The sequence below is a fragment of the Haemorhous mexicanus genome, chromosome 3, assembly GCF_027477595.1.
Source record: "Haemorhous mexicanus isolate bHaeMex1 chromosome 3, bHaeMex1.pri, whole genome shotgun sequence".
Classification (NCBI taxonomy): domain Eukaryota; kingdom Metazoa; phylum Chordata; class Aves; order Passeriformes; family Fringillidae; genus Haemorhous; species Haemorhous mexicanus.
This window is the reverse complement of record NC_082343.1, coordinates 61,454,919-61,475,662: the sequence shown is the minus strand read 5'-3', so window position 1 is coordinate 61,475,662 and position 20,744 is coordinate 61,454,919. Positions and strand designations below refer to the sequence as shown.

General features: G+C 37.7%; 1 protein-coding gene across 7 annotated transcripts in view; it reads left to right on the top strand.

Annotated features, from left to right (window-relative positions):
* Nucleotides 1–20,744, top strand: part of EYA4 (EYA transcriptional coactivator and phosphatase 4) — a 140,970-nt gene that overhangs the window by 92,820 nt on the left and 27,406 nt on the right. For 2 of the 7 annotated variants that reach the window (XM_059842064.1, XM_059842068.1), the window contains exons 4-11: nucleotides 2,573–2,697; nucleotides 3,821–3,889; nucleotides 8,820–8,912; nucleotides 14,536–14,602; nucleotides 16,527–16,669; nucleotides 16,811–16,954; nucleotides 17,835–17,914; nucleotides 18,303–18,465. In XM_059842064.1, the coding sequence (XP_059698047.1) occupies nucleotides 2,573–2,697; nucleotides 3,821–3,889; nucleotides 8,820–8,912; nucleotides 14,536–14,602; nucleotides 16,527–16,669; nucleotides 16,811–16,954; nucleotides 17,835–17,914; nucleotides 18,303–18,465 (884 nt within the window). Of the gene's footprint in view, nucleotides 1–2,572; nucleotides 2,698–3,820; nucleotides 3,890–8,819; nucleotides 8,913–14,535; nucleotides 14,603–16,526; nucleotides 16,670–16,810; nucleotides 16,955–17,834; nucleotides 17,915–18,302; nucleotides 18,484–20,744 lie in introns of all 7 variants that reach the window. The other 5 variants (XM_059842061.1, XM_059842062.1, XM_059842065.1 and 2 more) reach the window with 4 other exon arrangements.

Sequence of the window (20,744 nt, the reverse complement as noted above, 5' to 3'; positions counted from 1 at the left end):
TATCCAGAGAAGTGAATTGAATTATATGTGTTACACAGAAGGCAACATGTGCACCTCTGTAAATAAATCACATAGGGATATATTAAAGTAATCCCTGTACTTGTTCACATAGGATGGAGCACCCAGGATAATACAATGCATACACATGGTTTTGTGAAAATTTTATTGGTTTGGATATCCTTTTTATTCTGAATAGACTACCAATAAATACAAGATGTCTTTTACTCCTGTGGAAAAAATGTCTATTTGTGAAGGCACTACTTTAAAAATACTTGTAGTTAATTAACTTCCCATGTCTGTGGATGGGATGTCTTTTTTTTTACAGAAAATAAATTAGGACGATAAAAATACTTCTCTGCACAGAAGCTTTTATGCTTGTTTGGAACAAAAAGTATTCATTTTACAAAATTAGATTGTTTATATTCTTTGCCAAGAAAATGAGAGTTAGTGGACCTAGTTTTCTGATGAAAAAAAAAATCTGATTTGATTAAGAAAACCTGATTCATTTGACTGTGAAAAGTGGTTAAAATGGATACTTCTTAAGAAGACTAGGTGGGTGAACCAGTGATTTTGCTTCTAAAATGCCACTGAAGTGTTTGCATCTGTGGCAATGATGTATGCCCATCTGAAAAGAAAATGTTGTAACTTTCTTGCAAACCAAGGGGGAAAAGACACGTGTGAACTTTCTAGACTTGAACTGCCCATTAGGTATCTGTGTTCTGATCATACTTCAACAGGAAATCATGATATTTAAAACTGCCAAGTGAACACGTGGGGAGCATTACTCTGTATATGCAATGAAGCTCACATTGTTTATTTTGTGTAGCATTCTTCTGCTCCCTTAAATACATACAAGATGGAAACCCATAGACTTTTTTTAACCTTTAGCTGCTACACTTGTACAGAAACTGCTAAACAAAACCTGGCAGCCTTGTAAACAACCTGAGTTAATTTTATTTCATCTAACACTGATCACATTTCCAGTAGACAACAAATAAAATGCACTGCTGACAGATGTGTAGAAACGTATATACAATTAGATGAAGAAATTGTGTTCAATGCAGTTCAAATCTCAGCTTATGCCTTTTCATTTCCTTGAATATGGCTGTAAAATTCTTACCTGCTGATGCATGACCAGCAGCAATACCAGTTTTTTCCTGCTCATCCTGAGTGCTGCTGGGCAGGCTATCCTACCAAATGGTTTAGCCATAGCATCTCATTGTTGACTGAGGCATTTACTTGAGTAAATGGGATTCTTTGCTTTATGTGGCTTTGGGTAAAGCTTCTATTTATTTTCCCAGTTGAGATATAGTATTTCCTACATTTTCTCAAATATATTCAAGACATGAAAGCTCTGAAATCTCTGTTTTGGGTTAAATGAATGTAATGTGAGGGATTAAATCCTCCAGGAGATCAACAGAATTAGGAGTATAAAAGCCAGATAATTTCATTTTCTGGAGGGGAAAAAATTCAGCAGACCCATATTTGATGGAAAGGTAGTGGGGTTTTGTTTGTTTGTTTTTCCACAGAGAAGGATCTGTGGAGCACAGAAGATAGGCAGCTTCAAAGTGAAACTTGAAATAAATTCTTACGGTGTTGGGTGTTGCCTGTTACGATTTGCCATTGATTGTCCTGGTCTTAATATGAATATCTGGGAGCTGTTGTTACTGAACCATTCCAACTGTTCATCTCTTTTCTCTACATCACAGCCTTCTACCATGTAATAGGGCTTTCACATCCTCTGTAAGTCAATCTTTCTGTTGGCCTTTGGAGTATACATATGGTAGATCATTCTCTCGTTACACGTGGGCTGGCAACTTTGCATATATATAGCACAATTGTTTCTCTGGGGGGAAAAAAAATCTGTGTAATTAATATATAAATGAAGAAGGAGTGGGCGAGCGCAGACTGCAAATTGGATTGCAATTACCGGTCTAACAAGAAATGTTCCTTGTCTGCTCTGTCTTTGTCTAAGAAAGGCAGATCTGTTGTCACTGCATGAAAGCCATCTACAGGCCCCCAGTGTAACTGTGAGGCTGGAATTCATGGCAGCCTAAATCCACTTGAAATTTTGCAAGCTTCCCAGAAATTACACAGAAGAAAACAAGTATCAAGAGATCCAAGAAGAATATACACATTTGTAGGAGTGAAGAATTTTCCAGATGTACATGAAAGTTCTGTTCATTCACTTGTATGGGCTGTTCCTATAATTTGGTGTGGATGTAGTAATTGCTGGTGGTTGGAATACAGATAATGAGAAGTAGAAGTTCCTGTTTCAGCTTTCTTATGCACAAACTCTGTGGTGTGTTTCAGGGGAAGTGTCATAAGCTTGTGTCACTTCATAACATCTAAAGGAAAAGTGGAAAATAGTGGCACTGTTGCTGTTAACTACTTTCCTAGGTTTGGTAAAAAGCAAAGATGTCAAAGGAACCTGCACTGATTTGTTAATCTGGATGCATTGCAAACTCTCCATATTAAAAAAAAAAAAAAAAAAAAGTTATTATTCTAGAAAAATCAGATTATTTTAGATACTATCACAATGCATTAATACTGTCACCTTGTTTTTTAACAGGTCTATGGAAATGCAGGATCTAGCCAGTCCTCATAATCTTGTTGGAAGTAGTGATGCACCAGGTAGTTCCAAACTGGATAAATCTAATCTCAGTAGCACATCAGTCACAACAAATGGGACAGGAGGTAAGTATAAGACACAGCTGGCACACAGAAAATTCTGGCTAGTTTTTAGTCATATGCATTTTTTACCATAATTTCAAGAATTACCATATACCTGTTTATAAATCCAGCAAGAATGATGAAAAATTGGCAGTCATACAAGTGTAAATTTCTAATTCCAATATCACTTCTTTGATTTGCACCAACTAAAGTAAGAGGCAGAAGTGAAACAAGCTGCAAAGATGAAATAAGGAAAAATTTTGAATGGTTGATTTGAACACAGTGTTAAATGTTTGCTTATACCTGTTGGCAACTTACAAAATGAATTGTATTTTCTGTGTCATACTTCCTTGATGAGTAATAATTTGCTCTTATACCCTGAGTTACTTGCATTTATGTTAAATTAAAATCATTATCAAGAGAAGTGCATCACAATTAGACTTAGGAAATATGGAGGGTTTTTTTGCTGATGAATTTCATTTCTTAGGAGGTAATGAAAGTTTTTAATAAAGGGATTGTTTTCCTCAGCAGTCATTACTGCTGTAGGTGACACTGTAACACTGCCATGCAACTACAGTACAGTTATTCCAATGCTTTCAGATAACCAATCCTACCATAGCAGTGGGAGGCAGGGTGCCACATTCTGAGGTGCAGTCCATGAAAGTGCTACCGTGGATATGAGTCAAGCTAGAGTTCCTTCTTTACAGTTTATACGTTACTGTCTCTTTGAACAGTTGGTACTAAGAACATTTTTTTTGATTTGTTCTTTCTGGCTGCAAAGTACAGCATTTTATTCACTTACTCTACTTAAATAGAAGTCTATCAATGTCAAAAACAAGTGGATGCGCCTGGGAGGGTAACTGAGCTCTGCATAGAAGGTCTGAACCATATTTTTAAACAGAATCCCTATTCCAGCATAAAGAGAAGAGAAAACTTCCAGCATGCTATTAAAGAACACTAGTAACTGGATGCCTCTATATTATACTATGTGCATAAATAAACCAGTTAAAATAGTACCGACAAGACTAATCCAGTTCTGTTAAAAAGCTTGACTTAAGGTGCCAAAACACTGATTTGCCTTAAAGACTATTCATTTACACTGAACAGACGTTGGGAGAATGAACTGTTGTACCATTCCTGTCCTCAGGAGACAACATGACTGTGTTAAATACTGCAGACTGGTTGCTGAGTTGCAGTACTCCCTCCTCTGCAACAAGTATGAGAGACCCTGGTACAGTGCATGCGTGTGCGGTGTGTCCCCATGACTGCTGTGTGACATCTCTCTCCGTTTGCTCCAGTCTTCTCTTATGCACTTTGAACGTTCTCATGGGGTTCCCCCTCACCCCAAGCATTTTTTTCCCACCCTTTCTCAAAGGTTTTTCCCACAGCCAGAAAACTGTTAGGAAGTTGCAGCAAGCAGTTATCTTACAATGCTTTGAAAGTCATTTGATGAGCAAGGAGAATTTAACCCGCTTATAATTAGCTTAGCTGTCTACATGCTCTGAGTGACTGGGATTGTCTCGTGGTGTTCAGCATTGCTGGGAATTGCCAGTAGTCAGCATTGGTGGAAATCAGACAGATGGAATTTTCACAAAATGCCCATTTGCTTTTCTTTTGCTTTTAAGTAAAGCGTTGCATGATTACCTGAGCACAAGTCAAGGCTGACAGTGTGTTTCTTACTCCTACTAAGACTTTCATTATTAATCAAAGTTTATGTCTAATGTGCTGCCACATGTAACTTGCCACTTTACAAAATTTTGGCCAAATTTTCCAAGCTGTTGTTTTCATTTATGAGTTTCCTGACATGTATTATTAATTGTCAGAAGTTGTAAGGATTAATAAGAACTCCATATGTGACATCATTACAGTTCATATGGGATTAATCATAGATATAAACATGCATCACTATGTTTCTCTACAAGTCATTACAAAGGTGCTTAAGTTGTGCAGGTTTGGACTAAAGTTAGGAAGATATCAAAAAACTTGTCGTTTTAAAAAATCCCTCAGAATCAGCTTGCCATTTGTAAAACATATGCAAAGAAAATTTATAGAAAAAAAAAAGCTTACTTGAGAACAAAAGATCATTTGCACTAGAATAAGTTGTTCCATGTGAATGCTCCTGCTGAATGACAAGATTTTAAGTTTAAGGAAGACTGAGATAACTTGGGCTGTTGCCTCTTTTAGCTGTTCAGGTAAATGTGGAATGTAACAATTTAAGTAATAATTATTAGTCGTGAGGAAATACAATATGTTAGTTGTGTTAAATCTGATTTCCATAGGCAGGAGAATATTTAGAACTGTGCTTCTGGTTGAGGATATTCTCAGGAAAACTCTTGAGGCTTGCTAAAAGAAAAAGGAAAATCATTCCTATGACAAGCTGTGTGGTTTATTGTTTTACATAAGCTTTTAAAATCAGATTTGTTTGCTGTAACTTCTGTTGCACTTGCTTGTCCTCCTTCATGCATAGTATTAGCACCTCTTGCCCCTAAAACTCTGCATTCATTTTCAGCCCTTAACATAGAGGAATGCTTTAGAGAAGATAAAAAAGTGGTCAGCAGAATAGCAGTAATTTTGATTTGCTAAGTCCAGTCATCAAGGTCTATTGTAGAAGCTGTTGCTTGTTTGGAGCTGTATTCTGAGTTAGCCTTAAAATAATGAAGTTTGGACGAGATCCCTGGAGGTCATTTGGGCCAAGAACTGCTCAGAGCAGAGCCAGCATTGCTGTTAGATCATGTCGCTCAAGGCAGCGATGAATTTTCCTCCTACATCTAATTGGATTTTTCCCTTAGTGCAGCTTGTATCTGTTCCCACCTGTTGTTTCCCAGGGCACCTTTTTGAGGTGAGTGTGCCTTTGTTCTTTGTCATCTTTGCACCTTCCCATTAGATAGCTGCAGGCAGCAATTAGCTCTCCCCTCAGCCTCCTCTTCCCTAGGACAGAACAAGCCCTGCTTCTTGGGTCACCTTGTACACCACGTGCCCCAGCACCTGATGATGTTGGTAGCCCTGCTCTGTCACTGTGTTGTCATGGTCTAAGCCCAGCTGGCAACTAAGCAGCACACAGCTGCTTGCTCTGTCCCATCTGAAAGCAGAATATGGGCAGTCTTCACGGCTAACAGCACTCAAAGGTATTTCCAGTTAGAGGCTGATTTTATTTTCACTCTTTCAATACATTAAACAAAAAAAAAAATTAGTTCTCTCAAACTGATGTTAGATAATTTCTTTTCCTTAGCTAGCTTTGTGCTTTTTCCCTTCTTTATGTAATGACATACAGCATAAAGAAAAGTAGGTAATAGTAAAAATCTCCAGGTACACTGAGGAAGGACCTTGATGAATTCCTTACTGACCTGAAATCTAAATGCAAAAAAAGTAGAACTGCTTAAAGTCAAGCACATATAAAAACAATTTCTATAGGTATTTTCTAACAAAACTCAGTGCCAATATAATGTTTTCCCTCAAGTTAAGTACAGGAGAGAGTTTCTTTTGTTTTAGGTTATTTGCTTGACAGGGAAAGAAAAAAGATTGCTGATGGCAGTGCAGTGCAGCTGGCATTAACCAGAACTAGACACAATTCTAAAGTAAACATTTCAATTCATGACTGAAGTTTTTGTTATATATAACAGTTAAACACATACTGTCTTTTTGGATGCAAGACTGAACATTTGTAGTTCACTATGGACAATGAAATACCTTCTTGAGCAGAAAGAGATAAAGGTACTAAAAAGTACTTTTTTTCATGTAGGTAGATGCCCAGACTTTGCAGAAGTACATAGAGGCATCCATATGTAGTAATCAGCAAATAAATTAATTTACATACTTTTGATACTTCAGGCAACCATACATGTTCCACATGACTGAGAGGTTTAATGGAGGCCATCATTTTGTGACAAATGCCCCTGAACTTTTTCTTGATATGTGTTTTATTGACATGATGCAAATAAAATCACATCCTTCTCAAATAATTATAGAAATGGGAATGACTGATTACTCTATTGCTCCTAAGAATTACTTTTTTCATTTTGGGTTGTTTTTGTCACAGCTTCTTTATTTTTTTTAATTGAAAATAAAATAGCTAGCAAAATGAGGAGTGCATGACAGCTTGGAAAAATGTGGCTAAAATTCTTCCCTAATGATTCCATATTGCATTAATATCCTGCTGCTTGCAGGGAGACTATTTAGTCATTTTAACTACTATTTATGATAGTTTTATGAATGAGAAACAATAATGAAAAGAAGTTTACATTCAAAAGACACACATTTAAAAAGTTTTTAATCTGAGACAGTAGATGGAAAGATACAGCTCTATAACTGAAACCAGAAGGTGCTGCTTGGTTGTTTGGCACTGGTGCACCAGCAATGCTGCAGGGCACTCTACCAGTCACAGAGACAAATGCATCCCAATTTCTCCTGCTTGATCCAAACAGGTGTCCCTCTGACTTCAGCACAGGTCACTTGTAGAGTTGTAGACGCCAGCAGCATCCCATGTGACTTCCTGAAGATCCATTGGCAGTGTGACTGCAAATGGATGTGATTGTGTAGGAGAGGTAGCTCACACAGGGCTTGTCACAGGCAGCTTTACTGGTAGCTGTGCAATTTCTAATGAACAGCTCACGGTGCTCACAGACACAGGGCAGAATAGCAGAATGGGTCTGTTGGTGTTCTGAACATTTTTCCCATGAGGAAACTAAATCCTTTATTAATCTCATGCACCGCCCTTTCCTCTGCAGACTGTATGAGAGACGGTGAGTTTGAGGGCAGCTCAGGTCACACTTGGACTGAATCAACCTCTGGAAGTACTTCTCTGTCTCAGCTAAACATAAAGGGAGATTAGTGGGCACTTTTTATACACTTGATTTAGGTGACTTGAATCTGTGCCACAGTTTTTAAATACACTGCCAGCTCAGAACATCAAATTCCCCCCTTTCCCTTGCTGTTGCCAGTGCAGTCAAACGTGGATACAGTGAAGTTGACAGATGAGAGGTTTGGTCAGCTTAGCTGAGGCCTCTCAGAGGCGTCAGGTAACGAGCTGGCCGAGAACACCTCTCCTTGTCCTATGTTAGACCTGCTGGGGGGCTCTGCCAGGCTGGCTGTCACAGCAAAGGCTTCTTCACGAATCCCAGGATGTTCCCTCGGAATTTGGATACCTGGCAGGCAACTGTGGTGGTTGCTTGGGCAGGTCTTCATTGCCTCTTCACTCTGTGGCCCTGGGCACCAACCGGTGATATCCAGAAGCATGTGATGAGTGTCCATGCCCAGTCCTAACTGACCTCCATGAAGAAATTGTGCTAATATGTCGAGGTTTCCACATTTGCCAGTCAGACAGGCTAATAGGAGCTGCAGCACATTCTCTACTGCTGTTTCTTCCCTCATCAACTGGATGGGTGGTTCCCAAATTCCATTACAAAAATCCATGCCAAATGTTCTGTCCAGGTAACATACTTAATTGCAGAAATCTGTATTGCTTCTGTGATGCTTTTTGTGCTTTCAGTTACAGCTTGGATGGTAAGACTGCATGATGATCCCTAAGAAATAAATTTGAGTTCAGAGTAGACTAAGCTGTTTGGTAACCTCTGATTAAGAAGCTGACTTGTCATGGCTGTCATTTGTGTCCTGTCCTACTCTAGTTCTTTGGCTTTTTTTTCTTTCAAACTTCTCTCTTCAGTTATGAAAAATTGCTTGTTGGTGGCCTAGCTCAAAAGGGCCCTCACAGGCTCTGTAAAAGGGGAAGGGGAAAGGCAACATGCTGGCACTGTGAAAGTAATTTCCTTCTGTATTATCATGAAACCATATGATAATTGTTTTACTTGCCCGGCAAAACTATTTTTGTTATGTGCTCCATCCCTTGACAGCGAATGTTGCCTTCCTCTATGCTACTCTTAGGATATTGTTAGAATCAATTAAATGTATGTTGAAATCTCCCCCAAAGAGATATTCCAGTTGCTAAACCGATAGCTGGATGAATACACAGATACAGATAAATGGGCATTCCTGTCAGATTTCTGTTGATTGTCTCAGTATGGTGCTAGAGCAAAGGTTGAAGCTGTTGCACGTGTGCTTGTTTGAGCTGGACTACCACTAGTGAGACTGGCATGAAGACTGCAGTACAAACCTAGAAGTAAAATCTCATGTCTACTTATTCTTCTATGTAGTGTCTCTTCTTGCAGTCAAAACAGAGCCCATGAACAACAGTGAAACAGCAACAACAACTGGAGATGCATCGCTTGACACTTTTACTGGGTCAGGTAAAGCAGTAATAAAATGACGTTTTGTTACACGCACATTAATGCAGCATTTAATAACCATCACTAATGAACATTTGCATGGAAGCAACTTTTAAAAAGCTACTATAAAACATTTTAGTATTTTATACCGAATAATAATAGCTTTTTCATTTTTGGAAATATAATTCAGCAATTTACGTGAGGTGTGATCTTAAAGAATGCCTGATAATGATGCCTAAGACCACTGCTGTTTGCAAAAGTCTCAAAATAATACTGTTATTATGGTACTGTAGATCTTTTTTCTCAGCATTAGTCTTGTATGATATTAGGGAAAAAAATGGGATTGTATTTGTAACAGCCATGCTAATTTGAGCAGTTTCAAATCTTAAGTTTTATACCTCAGTGCTAATCCTTTTACTCCTATTAGCAGTGTGTTAATTTAAACACTGACCAGATTGCTGTGTTGGTCTCTTTCCACTGGGATGAACTACTTTCTTTCCAAGAAAATGGTTTTCCTTTAAATAATCATAGGCTTCAATTACTTCTCAAAAAATTCAAAAAAACAGTGGTTTAAGTAGATCCTTAGAAATTATTAAAATGTGATGAAATGTGGAAAAGTACAGATAATCAGCCTTCTAATCATTAAGTTGCATCCTGCTAATAATAATATTAAAAAGGAGAGGAGGGAGAATAAATTTTGCCTCTGGAAATATGTGTTTAGTAATGGCCTGACTGAAATGAAACACCAAAGCCATGAATCACCACTCCACACTGATGCTACTGTTATTTTGGTAGACTTAGGTAGTCAAGCCTTATTTAAAATATTTTGGAAATCACGATGTTTCTGTGTAATTTATTTTTTTTAATCTGCTTTTAGAATTGTCTTTTAGCCATCAGTTAAACCCAAAAGTTAATTATTCAGAAAAGTATTTATAAGTAATTTAATTTCTGAAGAAAAGGGTTTTTTGTGAGATTTAAAGCATTTACTATTTCTGATTGGAAAAATGTCCCCATTTTAATTTTCATTGTCCTCATTATATTTATTCTGAGAGGAACCTCAGCCTAAAGGCTAAAATGTTCCATAAAAATTAAATAGACTGGGCTAAAATTTAGCTTTTCTTTTTCACTCTGTTTTCACTCAGTGCTAAAATTTTATTAGTAATGATTACAAATCATAAAATATCTGACTCTATATGTGATTTTTTTCATTGTTGGTGAAGTTTTATCAGCTTCTGCCATGTATTTAAGGCAGTTGAGTTTTATTCTACGGCTAAGGCAACATTGGAGTGCCAAGAATTGCAGCCTTCAGCCAGGTTTAGATAACTAAGTAACAGCTTGATTTCCCCAGGTGCCACTCAGCCATCAGCTTCCACTGACTTCAAAAGAAGTCTTGAGATCTCTACACTTTGGATGTTTGGAAAGTTGGTGCCTCAAAAAAAAAAAAAAAAGATTAAAAAAAAGGGCAGGAATTTGAGTCTTGCATAATCCTTTTTTGCCTGTTAGCCACCTGCTCACTCAAAAGAAATACGAACCTGATTCTCGATTTAGTGCACAAACTCAAGCATTAAATGAGTACAGCCATTCTCAGTGGGAAATCAATAGTCTGCCTGTCTGGGTGACGTGCAGTCTTCATCATCAGAGCAAGACGCAGAGCTGCCCTGACAATGCACTCAGCCTTCCATAAAGATTGAATATGTTACTTTTGGGCTTGCCTTTTACTTGTACTCCAAAATCAGGCAATTTTTTCCTCTAATTTTATGGTAGAAGTGCTAAAGAGCAGTGAAAACTCAGCAAAACCAGGATTTCTCTGAGTTTTTAGCCTAACTGGTTAGTTGGGAAGTTTAGTGGGTGGCCAGAAACTGGTAAATGCTGACTAGTAGACAGATGTTGTTTCAAATGAGCCACCTGCGACTGAAAAAATGCATAGCAAAGCCCAACACTGAACAGTTTGTTTTTTCCTGAAAAGGAGGGACATATATGTGTTACTGCCAACCATGGCAAAGTCATGATGCCAGCACTTCTCTGTATTTTATGAAATGAGACATGGGTGAAAAGAGAACTCCTGGTGCTGAGATGCATTTGAAAGTCTGCCATGCAGAAATCCTCTCCTTCAAACACTCTACCCATTAAAATTGATTTCTCTGCTCCAAAGGCAGTCAAAACACATGACCTGTCCTGGAACTGAGCAGAAGGCTCAACAAGCCATCTGGGGTGTCAAGTAGTCATCTCTGTCCCTAATGACCAGCTGTAAGTGATGGTCGAACAGATTGTGTCAGGTATAGGACAGGAGAGACAGATTAGACTTTGCAGAAAACTGATTCTGTGGACTGTTGATTGAAAAGATAATGCACATAGATCTCTTGAATTTACAGTGGCAGCTCTCCTGGGATTGGCAAGGCCCTGTTCAGGGCTGCAGCCCATGTGTGGTAGCTCGTGCTCAGGGCCCCGGTTCCCCTGTTCTGGAGAGCTGCCCCTGGGAGAACTGTGCCTCTGGGCATGGGTGAGCCAGGTGAGGAGCCCCATTGTGCACCCCCCTTCCTCCTCCTTCTTCTTCAAAGAGGAGCAGTTGGTAATGAGTGTCCTCAGTTTGCAGCTCTGTGATTCTGCAGCACGCTCCCTCTGGGGTGGGCATTCCCAGGACTGGGAGAGCTGCACAGCCCTGAACTGAGAGTTTCTGCACTGTGAATTTGTTGCAGCTGCCGTACTGTGATACCGTGCATATATTGCTTACAACAGTGGATTAATTTGAGAACTGTTTTATCATTTTAGTGGAGTGGAGAGAGAGGTATTTGATGCTCTCATTGTTTTTACTTAGTATTTATTACACACAGGGTATAGAATACAATTTATAGGTATAGAAAACAATTTCTGAAGGCTGTGAAGGTGAAGTTAGGGAATGTCACTGCTGTTTAACCTACATTTGGTTCCTTTGTGCATAGAGATTGTGATGGTACTTAAATGAGGTCCATTTAACCTAACCTTTTTGCACAGAATTTTCTAGATGTGTAATTAAAATATACAAAACTCCAGCCCATATTAATATACTGAACCCAGCACATGCTATTAAAACAGCTAATGATCATTTAAATCCTCCACAACCACCTTGGCCATTTGAACTAAGAGAGTGACTGGTAAGAGCTGGCTGTCAGCTCGCCCTCTCTGTGAAACAACGTTAATGGGAACTGGAGAGATCAAGGGTCTTATACCTGCCCTGAAGGGCATTCCTCTGGTAATTTCAAGTAGTGAAGTCTTAAGAATATTTGAGTTTTTCAGAGAAGAAACAATTTTGTTTTGTTTTGGTTTTTTTAAGATAAGCACCACAAAAGAGCATTTGGCCCCATTCATATAATGCCTATATAAAGCACCACAAAACCCAGAGGAACCTGCCTCCACCATCTCCTCCACTCTCAGCAGTCCTCAGAGAAGGGATGTCAGGAGGGGATCCAGCAGTCAAAGCTGTTAAAAGTTTGGTAACCCTTAGAATTAGCAGTTTCATCTGTGAGATACAGGTGTGGTCTGCAGGCTCCACTCAGTCACAATGTTCTTTTATGACAGGCCTTACACCCTGAAATATTTCTCAAGCATCTCACAGTGTAAAATGTAGTGGACAAATTGCAGGGACAAGCTACACAGAAACAGTGAAAAGAATGGATATTTTTAGTCTTGCCTCTTTCTCTTCCTTACAACCGGATCATCAGGGAAAACTGGGGATAAAAGCAAGGAAATTTAAAACCAGACACATTCGAAAAGTATTTTATTTTCTTGTCTGAATTTTAAAAACAAGGTATATGCAGAAAGAATAAAAAGGCAGGAAGGGCAGTTTTTGCTGAAAAGTATTGGGTTTTGATAGCTCAAGTGATTTAAATGATTAGTAATTAATTTTTTTTTGTAGTTTACATAAGATGGAGTGGCATGGTAAATGTGCTTTAACCAGTGATTAATTGATTGAGCTCTAATCCAGCAAATGATGAGACAAAAAGTGAAGCAGTATGGCTAAAATGATCCGATAAGCCAATAATGGATCACAAAAGTTCCTTGCCCTGAGAACCACCAAGGTCACTCTGCTGCTATTGCTTGTCTTTAGAAAGGTCACAGAGCTACAACAGGGAAGATTAATTACTCATCAACCCTGAAATAACCAAGAGCATTCTTTAGAGTTCTATGAACCAGTTACATTGACAGAAACAGCTATAGGTTTGTCTGACTCTGGGAATAGCTGCCTGCATATGTAGCATTGCTCTAAACCATGGAAAGGCATTCTCAAAACCCTCAAAACCAATATTCACACAGAATGAAATTTAGCAGATTTCCATTACAGGCAAGCCCTCAATATCTTTTCAAACAGCAACTCTTTTATGAAATCTAATGGCACATGTTTTAAAAGTTATTATCCAATTCTTTACTTTCAAGCCATACTTAACTGCACATTTTAAAAAGAAGTTAATTGTTTTTCTTCTACTGTACTTTCCTTTTAAGTTCTATACATTCTAAATGCATTTAAACTATCTTTAAAAATATGAAGTTCTCTGTGTGTTCAAAGCAGTAGATCTGAGAGACATTAATTAGGGCTGGATGTAGAAATGTATCATGTTTCATAAAATAGTTAGGAACCTAAACCTATTTGTCACTTATAAAATTCAGAATGTTCATTTCTACTACCATTATGAATAACTCAGGAAGAGGGTACACTTTGAAGTACAACTATGATTGATTAGACTAAAGAAATTCCAGTGCTTCATTGTGTACTACTTTAATCTTTTGAAAAGTGAATGAACAGCAGATGGCCTAATAAAGACACTCTGTATGTTTGCCCAGTATGGATTTGCTCTGAAGGGATTGGTTCAACACTTTAGAGTACATATATTTGGAATACATCTGTCTTAGTCAAGACAGATGGCTAAAGGAAAGGGAAACTTCCAAGCACTTGGAATTAAACCAGTGTGAGCACTGCTTCTGGATGAAATTTTAATGGGTTGTGACTATTGTTCTGTTAGCTTTCTTGGAGAATGCAGCTGTGAATAGTATAGATACATACCATTTGGATAGCTACTGAACAGGACTGTTTATGCATACTTTAAAATAAAAATGCTGTTGTTAGGGGTTATCTTCTAATTGACCTGTTTATAAAGAATGGTGGTTGCTTTCTACTGCTCAATGCAGTATCTTCATCACCTAAGATAACTAAAATTAGTCACAACCATTTAAAATATGCTTTTCCTAAATTGAACTTCTTGTTGATGTGGGGCTATAAAGGTATGTGTATGTTACTTCAACCCCATGAAATATGTTAGATCACAAGATTCTTTTTAACTACCCCTTTTCATAGAACTTGCAAATTTGAAATACCTACAGTGTGTGGTGATATATGAAATACATGCCTCTGCAATATACTCGGAAATGTGTTAGTCAGGTTGGGAAAGTGTGACACACCCATGCTAACTAAAGAGTTTGGCACAACAGCAAAAGATTTGGAAGTTTTTAAATTTTTTTTTAAGATGTTGCCGTTCTGGTGGCATCTGCTTCTTTGAAAAGCTGTCCATTTCAATAGACTTCTCTGTTAATGTTTCTGCTTTAGTTCACACTGTGTGGCTGTGTGGGTCTCATGGTGTTTCTAACTGCTGTACTCTTGTTTTCTGTTTTGCAGTAATAACAAGTAGTGGCTACAGTCCCAGATCAGCGCACCAGTACTCTCCACAGATATATCCCTCCAAGTTAGTGTCTGCACCTCTTCTAGTCTTTCATAGACCTTGGCTGTGGGCAGTTTTGTGGTTTGTTGCAAACAAGTGTTCAGCGGGAGAAACAGAGAAAAAGGAAAATTCTTAAGCCACGGTACTGGCTCCGGTACTGGCTCCCTCTCCAACTTTTTTTTCCTCGTGTGTCTACAGAGTAAGATCCTGCTTCATGCAGTATTGCTGCACAAGAAACACCCTTGAATATCAGCACACAACAGAAGTAAAATAATCAGACTGTTGCATTCTCAGACATCAGCATATTAACAGCATGTGCTGGGAATATATACAGATATATTTTGGAGAAGTCAGTTTATATATAGAAATCACAATTGCATGCACAAGTTGCATACTGGGGGGTAACTCTGTCCCTGACCCTTCCACGGCCAGCATTGCCAAATGCTTCCAAACATTCCACAATCATGAACCACCCTTTCCTTGTCCCTCTCCGATATCATAAGATTTAAAAATCAAATAAATTGAATTAGCTTTTAATCTTATTATTTTTAAGCCAACGGATGTTGTTAGAAATAAAAAATTTCTGTGTGCTTTTTTTTTTTGGTGGGGGGAAACTGGCTCTTGGGCAATCACACAAATCCAGGAGTGGGAACTTTAGAAGAAACACCAAAATGTTGTATGAAACTGCTGCAGTTGGCAGTATATTGGTTTGCTTGTCCTGTGATCAGTGTTGTGCACGAGGGTTCTTGATTCCAGTATGCCATCTGTTTGTTTCCGTTTATTTGATACAGCTATCAGTGTGACTTTGGTACGGAGAAAACATTGAATCTAAAGATTCAAGAGCCACTTAAGCTCTTTCAAGTTTTTTTTTAACAAATTTGCAATCTTATGATGGTAGCCAAAATTTATTAATATAGAAAGTAGGTGCCTGAAGTAAGAGCCATCATTCCAATTTGAACAGGTTTTGGCAAACTACATTAGGTACTTTTGGCCAAATACATTACAAGGTTTAATAGAATTTTCAATCTACTGTTACAATTTTTTGGCATCTAAATTAATGAGTAATCCTTTTCTGATAGTAAATGCTGCCAACTGTACTGAATTAATTAGAAAAAAAAAATTTAAAATTGGAATCTGAAATTTAGTCATGTCTTTTAATGGCCAGGTTTCAGTTAGCGTAATTCTGCAGAGTGTGTTTATTCAACTCTTGGTCCATAAAGTCTTACTTGACTTACAAAACAATCCAAGAAAAATGTTTCTCTGTATATTTTTGCAACTCTGGAGGGCAAAAAATTTAAACTTGATTTTATTCAATCTCTCTATAAAACCTCAGTGTTCATAAATAAAAGACCATTTTTATTTCCATTCTATTTTCCTAGCCCATATTTTCCGAACATTTAAAGCCCATCTGGTTACCAAAGTACTGGTGTCAGTACTTTTTATGCTGCTCTCCGTGGGTAGGATCCATCTCCCATTGAAGCTAGAGGCTACATGTCTGTTGAAGCAGAACCTATACAGATGACATAATGTACTAGCTTCAGCATTCACCTCTGTGCTTCCTCTATTCTTCTAGTCCAAGTTTCCCTCCACTGGATTAAAAAACTGTGGGGGCTTTTCTAATTGAAGCATTCTGATCTCTGCTGAAAGATGTTAAATCCATATAATGACATGTAGCAGTGGCACAGCCCACCTAAAAGTGGACACAGTAGCTTAAGAATTAAATTGTAGTGATGGGACAGCATAAAATATTCACTGTGCCTTGGGGAATGTGGGACAGAGTGTCTTTCAGCTTATTCCAATGGGGGATGGAATAAATCCCAGAAGAGGAGCAGTTGGCAGAATAATGAACTGCCTTTGGACATCTTTAAACCTTTTTCTTTACTTTATTGCTTGAATCAACATACAAAGTATTTGTTGCCACAGTAATGCTATTTTTCCTGATATTTAGGCCCTATCCGCACATTCTTTCTACACCAGCAGCTCAAACAATGTCTGCCTATGCCGGACAAACGCAGTATTCGGGAATGCAGCAGCCCGCGGTCTACACGGCCTACTCACAGACAGGACAGCCCTACAGCTTACCCACCTACGGTATTTGACCACTTCTTACTTCACCTTGCCCACAACCAAAAGCAATGCCGACTGGAATGTCATTTTTGCTTTCTCTTTCTTGTTTTCCCAACTGTAACAAAATATTTTAAAGAATGAGTTGAAAATTAATTTCTTATACAGATTTGGGTGTAATGTTGCCAGGCATCAAGACGGAAAGTGGGCTCTCGCAGACCCAATCTCCTCTGCAGAGCGGGTGCCTCAGTTACAGCCCAGGGTTTTCCACCCCACAGCCAGGCCAAACACCCTACTCCTACCAGATGCCAGGTGAGTAGCCACCTCTAAAATTTAAGGCTACATATTCCTTCCCAGTGCTAATAGGCATATGTGTCATCATTTTGATCATCTGCTACTTCAGATCTGGGCATGGAATGCCGCTCCTGCTTGAGCCTTCTTTTGGATTTTTTAGTGGAGTGAAATCCACTAATTTTTAGTGGCAGGACTGGAAGCACTTGTTATATTTACCAATATATAGAAGTCTCTTTCCTTTGTTTTTTATGTTCCTGAGCATGACATAATTTGATACTTGTTTCTCCTTGGATTAACATAATTTTTTAGAACTTCTTCTTAATTGATATTTATTCTTTCATTTATTATTTGGTTAATAATTCATTGATCACCCTCTGGTCATTGATAACCTATTTTATTTGAATAATTTTTAAGCTTCTTATGCAATGGTTAATCTTCTGCATATTACAAACTGCAATATGAGTCATCTGATTGATGTTGAAAACAAGGACATGCCTCATAACAGACTGATTAAAAACACCCAGATATAGTCTTTTGAAAAGGTTTTTGTTTCACCAACATAGCAGTAAAGTATTAGAAATGAAGGCAAAAGAGAAAAACAGTATTTGAGGAGAGGTGAGAATGCAATAAACTGAAAAATGTTTCTAAATTGGTGAGATGACTTACTGCTGATACCTTCCTTGCATGGTGTGGAGAGGAATGTATGCCTGTATGCATGGAAGTAGTATTTAATTTCTTTTAAAGTTCCATTACAATGCTTTCTACTTCTAAAGGAAAATACAAGTGAGGTATTTTTTTTGTTCTGTTTAATCTGCATCTTTACCAGGGATATTTTAATTAGAATTTTGTTTTGATTCACAAACAAGTTCTCACAGCTAATTATATTTCTTAATTTTAGGTTCTAGTTTCACACCATCGTCCACTATTTATTCAAACAATTCTGTTTCAAATTCTACAAACTTCAGTAGTTCACAACAGGTATGAATATTGCCATTTTTATTTTGCCAGTTACAAAAACATTTATATAATTCCAGAGATAGCATGTTATTTTAATTTAGATCAGTTGTATTCAATGAGACTCACTGTGGTTTAATGCTATTTTCTGTGGAAAATGATCAAAATGATCTTACTGGAAGCCTAGTTACATATTTTAGCACTTAAATACTTCAGCACTTAAATATTCCCTGCAGTCTTTTAGTAAATATCTAACACTAAATATTCTTAAATTAAAAAAAAAAAAAAGCTAAATGAAGCCTTCCAAACACTAGCAAAAGTCATATGACTGTACAGTTAGAAATATTTAATGGAAAAAAAATTCACTCATTACTGTCCTTAATGGAGTGCTCTGCTGCATCTGCTGTTTCAGGATTATTCTTCATACACAGCTTTTGGCCAAAATCAGTATGCACAGTATTACTCAGCATCAACATATGGTGCATATATGACCTCAAACAACACGGCTGATGGCACTTCATCATCATCAACCTACCAATTACAGGACTCTCTCCCTGGCTTGACAAGTCAACCAGGTACAGATCTACATTCAGGTGAAAACAATTTTTGTATTTTATTTGCTGTTTGTGTAAAGAAAATATTTCCATATTCAGCTTGCATGGATATTGATATTGTACATTCGTGCCTCTCAGAAAACTTTATCATGTAAACCACCCAAAATAAGTTATTTTACTGTTTAGTTAGGAAACCTGACCAGTTTGTTTGCTAATTAAAGAAAGCTTTTTGCAGACTGAGATGGTTGTCTGTATCACTGGCAGTGGAACAGTACTGTTTCCACCTACACATTCTGAATTATTGCTGTGAAGAATTTTAAAGCAAGACACTGTTTTTCATTTAATTATGCCTCAGCCATTCTGGCAAGAGCCAATGGGCTTTATTTAAATGTGTACAAGCCACACTTGCTAATCCACTAATTTAAGTAAACAAGAATAGAGAAATTAGTTATTAGCACCACAAAATAAAATTGTATTGGAATAGCTGAATTTGCAAGAAGAGCATTGTCAGGAGACATAAGGAGGCTCCCTTTGCTTGCCCAGCCCTGCCCTCTTGTGCCCAGCCACCACAGCACAGTAGCCTGCTACTTGAATTCCTAGGACATCCCTGGAGGGTAGTGGCAGTTTTTAATTTTTCTTCAGGCATCAGCTTCACTCATCCAGCGTGGGCAGTGTCTGCCATTTCTAAAAAGTCTAACTAAGTGGCTTTTGGATTAAGCTCTGAATAGGGGACAAATTTTTGATTTAGTCACAAAATCATCTTATTGCTTAGATCTTCCTTACAACTTATTGAAAAATACAGTAGAAAGACTAATGTATTATTGTAATGAATTTGTACAAAGGAAAGGTAGCACTGAATAGAAAAGTATAAGCAAGGACTCACACATAATATAAACTGCTTAAATTTGCTAAAAATACTGGAATTTTAACTAAATTAGTTGAAATCTTTCCTACACAGATGTTTTGCTCAGGCTGATTTTTAAGATGTAACAGTGCATGTGTTTGTGGGTGTATGTTTGGGGTGGGGTATGGATATGGATATGGATATGGATATGGATATGGATATGGATATGGATATGGGTATGGTATGGAAGAGTGATAGGGAGATACATATTTACTTGATTTTTGATGAAAAGTGCAGTGTTATTCAGTAATCTCAGAATGCAAATCTAGGAAGAACCTAAAGGTAATGTGAAATCAAGTGAAATTTCAACAGGTGGAGGTTATCTGTAGCAAACACAAATCATAGGTAAAGAATTTTTAAAAGAGTATGTAGTGTGCTCATAAGTTACATGTTTTGATAACTGCGTATGCCCTGTGTACTTTCACTTGCTGCTTTGTTATTCCTTCATATTCTTATTTGAGAGGATCAGACAGCTTTCCATGTTGTTTCTCCCCTAGGTACCTGTTTCCTAGAAGCGCTGTGTAAATGTATCATGTATTTTTGCAAGTACCATTAGTATTAAATAGAATTGGCAAAAAAAAAAAAGTAATCTTAAATAGTTTAAACATGTTGAAAAAGTATTGAAAGCTTCACATCTGTGAAACAGTAAAGGTTTTTTTTGGTTGTGGATTGTTTAAGCATATGAAGTTGTTCTCTTGTTAAGTAGGTTGTGTATCTGAGTTTAACAAATCCGCCCCCATCTGCTCCTTATTTCTGTGAAGGGTTGCAGTGATCATGTGGCCCTCTGCTGAGAGTGAAACACCCACTTTGTGAATGCATGACATGCCTGTGCCCTTCTGTGTCACAGTAAAAATAAATTTCCATTGGTGAGGGGCAGTGTCTAGGAGATAATTTCAGATATCATGGATCACACTGCAGTTCTTTAGCACTCACTTTGTCCACTTGCTGTCAAACAAGTCCTTAAGACTTACTCCAACAAAAACCTGAGACTAAACACAGCAAGGCACTTAATTCTTCTGGCATCTCTACTAGCTGTTAATTCAAATATCTAATCAAAGCCTCTAGTACTATCTGCACATACAGGATTTCTCATTTGCATAATAAATCCCCATCAGATCAAGAGTTAATACCAGCTACAATTTTATTTATTAAATGTGTAAAGAAAATGAGATGAAAATTGAAATAATCTTTACTCTTTCTGCTATTCATGACAAGCAATAACACATTACAAGTCAGAAAAAAAAAAGAAAAAGCAGGCCTGTAATGTTGGAGCTGCCTTCTAGCTGCTCTGTCTGGTAAGGATATGTAACAAAAGTCAATCCATAAGGAAAGTATGAAGGGGCTCAGGAATTATCCATTCCATTTGTGTAATGCTCGGCTCCTTAAACCAGGGACT